This window comes from Arvicanthis niloticus, chromosome 8 (assembly GCF_011762505.2).
Source record: "Arvicanthis niloticus isolate mArvNil1 chromosome 8, mArvNil1.pat.X, whole genome shotgun sequence".
NCBI lineage: Eukaryota > Metazoa > Chordata > Mammalia > Rodentia > Muridae > Arvicanthis > Arvicanthis niloticus.
The window spans coordinates 12,458,214-12,472,287 of NC_047665.1; the positions used below are offsets into that span (position 1 = coordinate 12,458,214).

Sequence of the window (14,074 nt, forward strand, 5' to 3'; positions counted from 1 at the left end):
TTCTGGAGGAGAGATCCCTCCTGCCTGCTTCTGACTTCTAGAAGTTACTGGTGATCTCCACTGTCCTTTGGCTTGCAGGTGTGCCACTGAAACCCATCCTTACATCCTCTCTGTCTCTGTGAATGCTGAAGGATGCCTATGGAGATGAGACTTCATGGTGGCTCAGCGCCACTTCGATCCCACTGTTACCTTGTTTTAACTAGTTAACATCTGAAATTGTCCAGTTTCCAAGTAAGGACACCCTCTGGGGTCCTGGGGTTAGGATTTTTGGCATACCCCTTTTCTTTCAGAGGTTATAATTGAACCCACAGCATAAGTCAGCCTCTTTAACTATTTTAGCACCCTCCCACCCTCAGAATCAGGGTGGGCATGAGGGAGAGGTGGAATCAGGCACTGTCCCCACAAAACTCTATCTGGGTAAGAAGCAGCTGGAGTTTGTTCTCTGTTTTGATTTGCTTCAAATTAACTGCAAGCGATGTAGGCAATTTTGTTTTTCAGACTTCTTCAGTAGGTCAGTGATCCTCAAAGTAAGCTACACTTGAGAGTTACTTAGGGTCCTTACAAGAAAAATGTCAGCGCTCAGAGAGTGGGATCCAGGCAGCATTGTGTTTAGATGGTGCTTGGGGGCCTGAGAAAACAGCTCAGTTGGTAAAGTTCTTGCTGAGCAGGTGTAAGAAGCTGAGATCATCTCCCAGAACCAGCCTGAAAAGTGTGGGGGCACTCACTTGTAACCCTAGCATTGAAAGGTGGAGACAGGAGGACCCTTTGGTGGTCAGCCAGCCTAGCCTAGTTGGTAAGTTTCAGGCCAAAGAGAGACCCTTTGTCATCAAACAACGTGAATATCCACTGAGGAATGAGCAGCACCTGAAGTTGTCCTGTGGCCTCCACATGCACACATGCACACATGAACCCACACACATGCACACATGAACCCACACACATGCACACACATAGGTACTTTGTGTGACTCTGACATATAGCGAGACTGAGTGCTCAGATGTAGTCTATGCCCCAAAGGTCTGGTCTCCAAGTACTTCACTTTGGACTGTATAAAGGCCCAGCTTCTTTGGTGTTTTGCAATCCAGCCATCTTTGGCCCATCTTCTCCTTTCAGAGTCAAGGGGCCAGGCTTTTCTTCACATGTGCTTAGTCTCTTCACCAAACCTCTTTATGGGATGGACATGCAGTGCTGTTGGGGAATCTAGACAGTCTTGCCTTGCTGTCCCATGCTTTTCTAAAGACACTGTATATTTGTCTCTCAGTTATTAAGAGTCCATGGTCTCTGTAGTTAATCCAGTGGAAGGAAAGGGGGCCTGACTCCCTGGTTCCTAAGTCATGTGGGAGCCACCATCAACCATCTCAAGGAGGCCAGGATTGCACATGAGTGACATTTTAGGAGGCTGGTGGCCAACAGGAGGTCTACACAATGGTGTTTGTAGAGCTGCAGTTCCCAATGTGTCAGCTTTGTTGGGTTCTAATGCATGATTTTCTTTCATTTTTAAATCTTATCCCCCCCCCATGTGTGTGTGTGTGTGTGTGTGTGTGTGTGTGTGTCTAGATGTAGTCTTTGGGTATCTTTCTCTGTCATCTGTTCCTTGTTTATTTTGGGACAAGGTCTCCCCCTGAACCATGAGCTCATTTATTTGACTAAATGAGATAGCACTAAGGGTCCATCCCCTGTCCCTGCTATGTTGTGTTTTTCTTCCCACATCCTTGATCCCAGAAATAACAACTCTGAGACTCAAACTATATTTACAAACACCTTGGCCATAAGCTTTGGTTACTTCCCTGATTATATCATAACTTAATATCCCATTTATTCTAATCTGAGTTCTGCCACGAGGCTGGTTACCTCCAGTCAGCTCCCATGCTTCTATCCTCCTCCATGGTCTCACATGACTCTCTTCACATCTCTCTATCCCAGAATCCTTTCTGCCTACTGGATGTCTCACCTTCTATTCTACTACTCTTTCCTATAGGCCATAGATTTTTAAATTGACAGGTGATGTATCCATACAGTACACAAGAGATTTTTTTTCTACATGTCTTGCCTCTACAGCACTGGATTTCCAGATACGCATGGCTGCACACAGCCTTAAATGTGGGTTGTGGGGATCTGAACTCCCGTCCTAGTGGCAAACAAATAACTGGCTGTCCCTGTTTGATTATAATGGATACCTATGTGTATTCATGTATGAGGTACAGAGCAAGATTTTAATGTATATAGTGTACAGTGATCAAATCGGAGTAATTCACCTTCAAACTTCAAGCTCCTACTACCTTGACCCCCTACCATGATAGACTGGAACTGCAGGCCACATGAACCCTTTCCCCTTTTGTTTTTGTCGGAGTGTTTTTGTCACGATGGAGCCATTTCCTCCGAGGTCCCTACATTGTGCTGCTTGGTGTTTCCAGTTGAAATTCCTCCTTAGCGTTTTCACTATTACGAAGTCAAGGACAACTTTCTCTAAATCCACTGAACAGATCAAGATTCATCCCGTGGGAGCCAGTTTAAATCTATTGCTAAGGTTCTTGGGCCTTAGGGAAACTGTCCAAGATCCAGTGTGTAGTGAGGTTTCTTTTTAAACACTGCTTCTCTAGGGAGGTCGGAACCACTGGATTCTGGGAGCATCAGAACCATCTAGGGGCTAAAGAGGTGACTCAGTGATTAAAAGTACTTGTTGCTCTTGCAAAGGATCCAGGTTGGGTTTGCAGCCCCGACAGAGTGTCTCACAAATGCCTAGAACGCCCGTTCCGGGGGCATCTTCTGCCCTGTTTCTAGTCTCCTCAGGAATTTCACCCATGGGAAGCACAGACATACATAAAGGGGAAATACTCATGCCCATAAAATAAAATAAAAATAAGTAAGTTTTAAATAATAAAAATAAAAGCTTTACCTTCACAGAAAAGCCCTCTGAGAAATTCATGTGTCCATCACCCACCCCTATGGGATGCCCCAGAGATGAGACTTCGGGTTGGTAGAGACATACCAGGATCTATACCAGGCTCTATACCAGGAGGGAGGCATGTGGCTCTTTTTTCTACACCCCAGATGGGGCTCTTTGTCAAGGGGTCCAGAGAACCCTGGCACTGTCTCTAATGAGCGCATGTCCCCTTTTCTCCAAGCTTGCCACATTCTGGAATGCTGTGACGGGCTAGCCCAAGATGTCATTGGCTCCATCGGACAAGCCTTTGAACTCCGGTTCAAACAGTATTTGCAGTGCCCTTCCAAGATTCCTGCTCTCCAGGACCGGTGAGTAGTGGTGCCTGTCTTTCTCTGGGGGGCATATCTACAGCCTGTAAACTTTCCTTTAAAACCAGCTCCCAGCACCACACCCTGGGCAGACCCAGATCTTCACTGTGTTTCCCGGGCTCACAGACATCTGACTGGTGCGCAGTAGAAGCACAGGAAGCTGACAGATGGAAGCTCACATACGGCTCAGAATTCACAGGAAATGTTTTCTTGAGCTATAGAGACAGTAACAAGGTTACCAAAACTTCACTCTAGTATTTTTTATTTTTTGTCACACTGTGTCTTCTCCAGTCCTTTGATCCCTCCACACGTCCCCTTGCTTGTGACCACACAAGGTCTGTGCCCCCTCTTTCGGTTGTCAAAGTTAGCCAAATGGGACCCCACCTGCTGACAGCATCCTTTTGCTTTATTGGCCTCCACGGCCTAAAAGCTCCAGAGATGATCATCAGCCATGTGTCTCTGTGCAAGGTCCTTAAACTGCCCGACTCACCTTGGCTTCCTCTGGAAAACAGGGATAAGAATCGCTTGGTTGTCGTTTTCCTATTAAATGAGGTAGCAGTTATCGATAAGTACAGAGAGTCTTCTATTGGGATGTAAGACTATTCCGTGATGTAGAAAGTTGAAAAGTACCATGGGGCATATGGGACATTCAGTGGTCTTCTTGGACTTGAACTTGAGTCTATTCTGCCCTTGATGGACTTCCATAATGACAAGCTATTAAAGCCTTGGAGAAGGCTCAGCCAGGTAAGTACTTGCTCTGTGGGCACAGGATCTGAGTTTTAGCTCCAGAACGTACATCAAACAAACCAAACCAAACAGGTACAATGGTGTGTAGTTGCAATCCCAGCACTGGGGAGGGAGAAATGGGTGGATCCCTGGGGTTCTCTGGTTATCCACCCTAGTCTTCTCAGTGAGTTCCAGGCCAGTGAGAAACCTTTTCTCAAAAACAAGGTAGATAGCGCTCGAGGTTGGCCTCTAGCTTACACATTATTAAATGTATGTACAGCTATGTACATGCACCCGAGTATAAATGTACACACACATAGGAAAACCTTTCTAACAGTGTTCACTGTAAGCAAGCATCATTGCTCTTGGGTTCATTTCTTACTCTCTCCAAACTCACAAAGCCACCTTCTGTGGTATCATCATGGAGCCGATGTCTGATCTACTGCCATTATGAAGGTATCTTTCAGTTTCTTTGTCTTCTTTGCCTTTCCAGAAAAGACTCCTAGTTCTGTATCCTCATCTGTTTGTCAGGATGCCTGTAAGGACCCTCTTTGCCCAAGCTGATGAGTTCAGCAGGACGGGGCTGGATGAGGAATGAAGGAAGTGACTACAGCCCTGACATCTCTGACCTGAGAATGAGCCTTTATTTTCAATGTGGTTGGAGTTTGTTTACAGAGTCCATCCAAAGCCCATGCACCACAGGTTACATTCTCAGAATTTATAAAAACATGAGAAGACTGAGTTGCAAAAGGGAATGGATCGTTTGTGTTTTAAAATTGCACTGCCCTGGTTAGCTTTAATTGTCAACAGGCACAGCTTAGAGTCACCTGGCAAAAGGAGGTCTTATTTGAGGAATTACCTAGATCAGATTGGCTATGGATCTGCCTGTGGGAGAATGCCTTGCTTACTAATGCAGTGGGCCAACCCACTGTGGGCAGTACCATTCCCTGGGCAGGTGGTTCTGGGCTATATAAGAAGTCTAGCTAAATATGAGCCAGTAAGCATCATTCCACCATGGTTTCTGCTCAAGTTCCTCTTTGAGTTCCCTCCATGACGGACAGTGAACTTGTTAACTGAAATAAACCCTTTGTGAACATTTGAACTATTTCCTTCTTTTGGCTCGTATGAACAAAGCTACTGTGAAGTTGTATTCAAGTTTTGGGATAGCCATCGTTCAGTATTCCTGTGCATATGCCTTAGAGTAGAATTATTAAGCTAGTGTCTCTACTGTTACCCATTTGGGAAACTGTCTTGTTGCTTTTCCCCCTTATAATAAGAAACAATATTAGTCAGGATTCTCTAGAGAAATAGAACTTACATAAGGAGTGATTTATACCAACAGAAGGTTCAAGAATCCAGTAGTTGTTCAGTCCTTGAGGCTGGATGTCTCAGCTGGTCTTTAGTACAAGCCAGAACCCCAAAGTAGAGTCTAATGCCAGTGAAAGAATGGACTTGCTAGTGAGAGTGAAAGGAAACAGGCAAAGAACAAGCCAGCCCTCTTCTTCCATGTCCTTTCTATAGGCTGCCAGCAGGAGGTATGGCTAAGATGAAACATGGATCTTCCATTGCACAGATTAGGATTAGAAGTGGGCCTTCCCACTTTAAAAGATTTAATTAAGGAAAAAAATCCCTCACAGGTGTGCCCAGTCATTTGGATTTTAATTAGGTCCAGGTGTAGTTAACAACCAAGACTAACCATCACAGATACTCTGAAAAAAGATCACCATAAGGCAAGAGGGGTCTACTTGGCGTCACAGTTTGGAAGCTCGGTTCATCACAAGGAAGCCAAGGCTGAATTGACATATTTAAAATTTTGGCCTTCTTCTACCTCCCAAACCTGCTACTTGCATTGTTACTTGAATTGTTAAAGTTTTCTTCTCGTGTTTGCAGTGATAGTAGAATTTTCAATTCTAGAACTTATTTTTTTAATTTCTTTATACATACTGGCAAACCACATTTTGTTAGATGTATTTTCACATTTAGTGTTTTCCACATCATTTCTTGTAGTTGACTGAACATATTTAGAGTTGTGTTTATTTCTCTGTAAGTCTGAGATTTCTTTGTCACAGTTTCCACAGACTTAATTTTCCTGTCTAGGTGCTATCCTTTCTTGTTTCTTTATACAGCTTACAAAAAATTTTTTTGCCAACATTAAAAATGTAAATAATAGAAGACGGCAAGACTGAAACTCATATTTCTTCTCTTTCTAGGATGTATATTGTCAATGTTTGCGGTTGTTTTAGTGACTTTACTGAAATAATTCTATAAACTCTACAATCCACACGTGTCATTATGTCCACTGATGGCTCTGCTACATCACGAATGACTGAAGAGCTTTCCTTAAATGTTGAACAATTCAGCCTCATAGTCTTTATTGAAGGGCTACATGTGTATGCATGTACATATGAACACATGTATGTGCATGTATGTACACATAAATACACGCAGATGTGGTATTTGTATGTATATATGCATGTATGTACACATATGCATATGTAGATATTGTATTGTGCATGTGTATTTGTGTGTGCATGTTTGTATGTGTGTTGGTGTGTGTTGTATGTATACATTTGTATGTATATGCATATATGTGTGTATATATACATATGCACATGTATGTTTTGTGTGTTGTATATATTTGTATGTAATTAGGGTGAGTCAGTTGATTTTTTTCAGCTTTCACTTTCTACCTGTGAGATGTTTAATGGTAGGCCTGAAGTGAGAATTTAGAGCCATGTTACACACTGTGGGCATGAACAGGAGCTGAACCCCGCAAATGTATGTTGCATCTAGATAAACATGTTGGAGTTTATTGATGTCTCGGCTTCTCTTTTTAGGATTTTCGATGGTCATTAGTTGTGGTTATTTGTTTGAGACTTTCCCCTCCAATTCCATACACTCTACATTCTTTGTCATTTTCTTCCACTAATAAAAATTGTTTGACCCAAATGTTATTCCCAGCCTCAAGCGGGCCCCATGATAAACACTTGCCTCTGAATGTTTCCGACGGATGCCCCCAGGCAGGCTCTGCATCAGGTTAAATAAAGACAGCTTTGGCAAACACAAGCAGATGATAAGTGCTTAAGGAGATGGGAATGCTAATTACTCTAATTTGGTCACTGTGTGCTGTAGAAATGTATCAAGTTAGCACACAGCACCCCATAATAAATGTGCAAAATTACTACGTGATAATTAAAAGTAAATTTTTTAAAAAGACAGCTTGGGGAATTGTGTTCTCAAAGGATCACTCAGACAGGGAAAATGATGATAAATTTTTGGGACTAGCTGTTGAAAGAGGCTCAGAACTGCACTGTCTCATCTGTGGCTACTTGGGCGATGGTTGTCATTAACTGATGGCTGTTAGCTTACAAGGCTACTATAGGGATGCAAACAGGACTATTTAAGATGCCCAACAATAGGGATCTTACAGCCTATTTCATTGTTTTTAAATGTTTATTTTTTTAATTTGAGTTTGTGTGTGTGTGTGTGTGTAGGTGTGTGTCTTGATTTCTTTCCTGTTGCTGTGATAAAATACCCTAACAAAACCAACTTAGAGAAGAAAAGTGTATTCTGGTTCACAGCTCAAGGAGCAGCTTGCCAGGGCAGGGAGGTTGAGGCAGCAGGTCACATACTTCTGCAATAAGAGCAATGCACAGATGATAGTGCTTATGCAGTCTAAGACCACTTTTCTCAGGGAATGGTTCTACCCACAGTGGGCAGGTATTCAGACCTTAAACCATAATCAAGACTAATGCCCCATGCAAATCCTCAAGAGACCATCTCTGAGGTGATCAAGTTGACAGTTAACACTAACCATCTCTCTCTCTCTCTCTCTCTCTCTCTCTCTCTCTCTCTCTCTCTCTCTCTCTCTGTGTGTGTGTGTGTGTGTGTGTCTGTGAACACGTGCAGAGTACAGGGAAAGACTCCAGGTATCATCTCTCACTCTCTACTTTAGCCCCTTGAGTCAGAGACTCTCTGTTTTTCAGCTAGGCAGATGGCAGGAAAGCTCCAGCATCCTCCTATCTCTCATCCCCTACATCAGGTGTTGGAGTTCTAGCTACACACAGTAACGCTTGGCTTTTTAGATGCTTGTTCAGGATCCAAATCCACATCCTCATTCTTATGTCATAAGCACTTAAACACAGAGCAAAACCCTGGGTTGCTGCAAGCTTCTGGTTAATTCCAGAGTTCTGAAAAAGTTGAGTTAGGCCAACCAAAATCTCTGCGCAGTTTTATCATTAATTATATGGGAAATTATCTCAGAGGACCATGCTCTGCCATGTTTTTTTTAGAGGTGAATCTTCATTTTTGGCATGATTTCACTTAATTTAAGTTTCGAGACTTGCTGAAATGCATACACACACAGTTAGGCTCTGGTGGTCTTTAGGTATAAATTATTTATTTTTCAATTATTAAAAGGGGTTATTTCTGATATGGGTGGCATATTCCGATGAGTAGATCTCAGAATAAGACAGATTTATTTATAAGACAAAACACTCACCTCACACTTACACACATTCCCAAGAGATACATGGCGGGGGTTGGGGGGAACAGTGACTAATTTCTTTCTGGGTAATAGGTATGGCATTCATCCATTTCTCAGTATTAAAGCAAGAGCTTGGGATGCAATTCTGCTGGTAAAGTGCTTGCCTAAAAGGTTCAGGGTTTCATCCCCAGTACCAACTGGGCGTGGTTTCCTATGCTTGTAATTCAGGCATTTGGACTTGGAAGCAAAAGGATATGAAGTTCAAGGTCATCCATGGTTATATAGGATCCTGGGATACATGAAACTCAGTTTCAATATATAGACATGGATATAGATAGAGATATATAGAAATATAGAATATTCCCATATACCTGGGGTAGACTGGCTTTATGAAGAGAAGAGGTTTATGTAGCTCATTCCTTTAGAAGCCAAGCACATGGTGCTGGCGTAAGCTCAGACGCACTGAGGACTTCTTGGATGCATTTCATCATGGCACAAGTGTTATAAAAGACAATGCAGCTAGGGGCATCTAGGCCCACACCAGGGTGTGACCTTGAGTAATTATGCCATGCGACAGATCTGGTGTAAAGGGGGCTTACTGGGGGGATGGAGGGGAGAGGACTGAGGACCTGAGAGAGGGTAGAGGAAGTCAGGGGACATGGAGACAGGCAGACAGACAGGAGCAGAGCAGTGAGGGCAGAGAAGGGGGAAGGCACAGAAAAGGAGAAGGAGAGAGAGGGAGGGAGGTAGAGAAAGAGAGAGACAGGGAGAGAGACAGAGACAGAGAGAGACAGAGAGACAGAGAGAGAGAATGCAGTGGTGGCAGGTGATGACAGAAGTCATTGCTAGGTCCCTGGAGGAGCCTGATGGAATCACCTGTAAGCTAACATTCCTCCCTTTTGGTTTAATGAAAAATGAAGAACTAGGAAGGGATGATGGTGGAGCAGGAGTGAGTTCTCTGTGTTCGTTAGACTGCTTCCTGCTGACTGGCGGCAATGTCATTTTGGGGGATGTTAAGGGAATTAGGCTGCTAGCCAAGTCCTGGGAGAAACATCACTCTTGTCCAGGATCTGTGAGAATATCTGTGACTAGGGAAGTGCAGGCCCAGTTGAAGCATCTGTGAGGGTAAATCAGAGCTAGACCGGAGTACCTATGGGGAACTGCTCTAGTGCCTTCCTGGATGCAGATCTCAAGGAAATACCTGGACTTGGCAGGATACTGGAACATACACACACACACACACACACACACACACACACACACACACATATTCAGAAGATAAAGGTTAGGGAGAAATGTTTTTCTTAGGTGTACATTTGAAACTTTTAGGCCCATGGTAGTTGGGGGAACAGGGGAGAAATCCTGTCCTCTAGAGTAGGCAACAGGTGGGGTACAGGCTGTTGATTGACAGGGCACTTATCCAGAGTCCATTTGACCTGTAGATCCTAGTGAATTCTCTGAACCAGGAAGAGAGACATTTCAGACAGGTTAGCATTACCGTTGTAATCTGTGGTGAAACCCACACTGTAAAAAGGCAGTAGACTCACACCTTTGTGTCATAGTAGGGGTTTGGGAAGCAGTTGTTTTTGTTAAAAGCATGAACCTTCTTTAAGGTGAGGTGAGCGAAGACAGGAACCTTCTGTGGAGCAGGAAGGGCAAAGGCTCCTCTGATCTGGGTTTTCAGTGTGACCACAGACAGTGAGAGAGGGCCGTCTCCCCTCTCTCCAGAAGACTAGGTGTACATAGATTTAGCACCATGAGACACCTTTTAAAGTCTATACTTAAAAGACAACCAAAGGAAACTTAAAATCTTGAACTTGCAACTATGACAGTGGATTGTATAGTGGAAGGGGTTACCAGAGTTAGATAAATAATTATTAATAATATCAGAATTCCATTGATTAATGTTAGTACTCTGAACGTTCGATGTTCTAATACAGCCGTACCATAAAGAGGGGAAGAAATATGGGCATTTTTCTTTTCTTTTTTTAAAAAAGATTTATTTATTTATTTATTTATTTAATGTATGTGAGTATACTGTTGCTGTCTTCAGACACACCATAAGAGGGCATCAGACCCCCTTATAGATGGTTGTGAGCCACCATGTGGTTGCTGGGAATTGAACTCAGAACCTCTGGAAGAACTATCTCTCCAGCCCCACTGAAGCATTTTTCATTCTCTTTATGTGCCTCAAATCACTTTTTATCAGCATGTAAGATCTCACTGGCATTCACTTACCTTAACACACCCTCTTAGACTCTAAAACACTTTCTTAGATCCTCATAACTTAAGCTTCTGCTTCCTCAGACCTTACATAAATTTTACACCTTTTTCCTATCCAGTTATTTACCATGAATGAGACACAGGTGGTTGATCTGGGAGCAGTCACTGCGAAGTGAGCTCCTTTAGATAAGGAATAGTAAAAATGTTACATCTGAACCCTGTTTATCTTTAAACATGAAGCCTGTGAGCAAGGCAGACCTGTTTGCCTTTTTGATTACCTTGTGGTAAGGAGCTGGTCGCCTGTTGTTCTCTAGCTGTCAAGTAGTTAACTTAGCCATCAATGTGTTCAGAGATTTGAGAAGGATAAATGATAATCGAAATGGCCTATCTATTAATTAAAATGGCAGAGACTAGTCCATAGTCCACTATGCAGACAGTTGTCCCAGGTTCCTGTGGTCCCCATGGCACTGTGGGCAGAGGCAGTCTTTGGCCATGATGCCCAGAAGATGATAGGCTTTTTCTGTAGGAGAGGAACATGGGAGAGATTGACCTTGCCTTGTCTTAGGCAACATGGGACAATTAGCTCCCTGGGTGTCCTCTCTTTGTCCATAGTTCCGGCCCTAGCCATTGGTGGGGCAATGGGGCAGTCATGCCCAGTGGTTATCATACCATAATCCAGGTGGAGTCCTTTGTTGTCATGCCCATATCTTCTTGGAGATCTTTTGGGGCTCACTGCTAGAATTTGAGAGTCTCTGTCTGTCATAGTAAGCTTAAACATAGTAAATGCCAAATCCAGCAGGTGTCTCAAAGGCTTGAGAGCTAGAACTTACCAAGCATATCTGAATTAAACAATGTGTGTCTGCTTTTAGTTATCTCCTGATAGATCCATGTCCGATGTCTCCTTTGTGACTGAGAGACTCCGAGTCTTAAAAGTCCCGTGACCTTTTAACATGACCACCTTGGGAACCAAGCCTCCAACAAGTGTGCTGGAGGCCACACTTAAACCACACCCAGTGCTTTGTTTCTATAGGCAACACTGATGTTAGATTCATTGCATCTATTACTTTGATCAGTTTTGGGTGAAGGTCACTGAAAATCTTTTAACAGAATGCAGAGCCTGGACGAGCCATGGACTGAAGAAGAAGGAGATGGCTCTGATCACCCATACTACAACAGCATTCCTAACAAGATGCCTCCTCCAGGGGGGTTTCTCGATGCTCGATTGAAAGCCAGACCCCACGCTCCTGATGCAGCCCAGGTAAGTTTGGGGTTCTCTTCCTGGGAGGAGGCTGGCCCTCTTTTGCATTCACTTTCTTCATTGTTATTTCTGGTTGATATCTCACGTGACTTTTGACACTATGGCTCGAAGACTCTCTTCCACCAATTTCACAGTGATATCACTTGTCTCCAACATGAATAAAGACACCGTAAATCTTAGCATCAATCTTGGTATGCTGCCCTCTTAATGAGGGGATGGCAGGATTTGAGACTTTTAAAAGGCCCATGGCACTGTGGATTCCCTGAAAAGAGTTGACCCAAGAGTTGACCCATCCTCTCAAAGTATAAGGTTTTTTTTTCTATCTTGTTTATCCCTTGCTGTGTTCTAGTTTCATTTCAATTTCTGTGATAATGTGATAAACACGGTCACACTAACCAACTGAGGGGACCAAGAGCTTTAGGTAGTGTACCGTACCAGGTTACAGTCCATCACTGTGGGGAAGTCACAGGGCAGGAGCGTGAAGTGACAAGTCACATCACAACCACGGGCAAGAGCAGAGAGAGTGTGTGCAAACACTCCCATGCTCCTTTGTGCTCAGCCCCCATGCTCCTTTGCGCTCAGCTCACTTCCCCCACTCTTCTTCAGTTCAGCTCCCCCTGCCTAGGGATAGGTGCAGGTACAATGGGCCTGGTCTTTCCACATCAACTTACTTAAAAGGCAAGACCCCCCCCCCCCCACTGATATCCCCACAGAACAACTGAATGTAGACAATCCCTCATTGAGACTCTCTTCCCAGATTCATCTCTTCTAGGTTGGGTCAAGCTATCAATTAAAACAAACCATCAGACCCTCCAACTCAATTTTTAATTCAAAATTGCTTCCAAAAATGATTACATCTCCATGTTTCATAGAAGCTTCAAAGACTTTTTTTTTTCTTTTGTGGTGCTAGGGATGGAACCCAGAGTCTTGTGCCTGGCGAGCTGAGCTATGCCTCCAACTCTGGATATTTTTGAGGTTATTTCTGCCAATGAAAGTTTCAACACTCAATAGCAGCATTGACATCAAGGTTCTGACACTGCAGCTTCCTGGTTCTCAGGGAGCGTGCTTCTCTGAGAATGGATGGCTGCTGGCATAAGATCTCTCTCTGTGGTTGCCCTCGAAAGGAATTATGGGGGTCACAAGAACAAGGAGAAACGTGGTAGCATTAATGAGGCTGTCAGTTTACTCACAACCATGCAAGGTTGTGAATGTAATGCCACTGTGAGGCAGGGATGGAGAGGTGGGTATCAAAGAGGATGTATCAGCCCATAAAAGCCCTACCCATGACACTGTTGCTCACAAAGATGGAGACTGAGAAGACAATGCTTTCTTTCTGAATATTGGCATGTGTCTCTAGTTTGCAGGAAAAGAGCAAACTTATTACCAGGGAAGACACTTAGGAGATGCATTTGGTGAAGACTGGCAGCGAGCACCCACCAGGCAAGGTAAGAGGCAAAGTGAAGGCAGGTGGCACTAAGCATGCCCTGAACAGGTAGGTGTGCTGGCCAGGGGCTCCGTCCACTTCCTATGAGGTAGGAGAGAGAGTTCATGGAGACATTGGGAAAGGGAACATTCTACGGGAGCCCGAGGGTCCATAGCTTAGTATGTCTTAAGCTCCTCTTTGATTTTCTTTTAGTTTTAAATTTTGTTTTAGTGTTTTAGCATACAAGAATTTGCTGAGTAGTTCAGACTGGCCTTGAACTTGGAGTAATCCTCCTGCTGTAGCCTTCTGAGAGCTAAGATGACAGGCAGAGTCACCTCTGCTCCCAAGGTCCTGGAGCACCATATGACAAGGCCTTTAACCACCAGTGCCCACCCTGATGCTGGCTGGAGAATTCTTTCTTTAAATCAATCAATCAATCAATCAGTCAGTCAGTCAGTCAGTCTCTCTCTCTCTTCCTCCCCTTTTCCTTCCCTCTCTCCTTCCTTCCTCCCCCTCACCCCCTTCTTTCTTCTTGTCCTTCCTTCCTTCCTTCCTTCCTTCCTTCCTTCCTTCCTTCCTTCCTTCTCTCTCTCTCCTTTTCTCTCTCTCTCTTTCTTTCTTTCTTTCTTTCTTTCTTTCTTTCTTTCTTTCTTTCTTTCTTTCTTTCTTTCCTTGAAGGATTGGGGAGTGTCTTAACAGGGCCATG

The 14,074-nt window shown here is 43.8% G+C and overlaps 1 protein-coding gene across 2 annotated transcripts in view; it reads left to right on the forward strand.

The window, feature by feature from the left end:
- Positions 1-14,074, forward strand: part of Shc3 (SHC adaptor protein 3) — a 125,277-nt gene that overhangs the window by 90,037 nt on the left and 21,166 nt on the right. For both annotated transcript variants that reach the window (XM_034510186.2, XM_076939038.1), the window contains exons 7-9: positions 3,126-3,252; positions 11,795-11,945; positions 13,303-13,390. In XM_034510186.2, the coding sequence (XP_034366077.1) occupies positions 3,126-3,252; positions 11,795-11,945; positions 13,303-13,390 (366 nt within the window). The remainder of the gene's footprint in view (positions 1-3,125; positions 3,253-11,794; positions 11,946-13,302; positions 13,391-14,074) is intronic.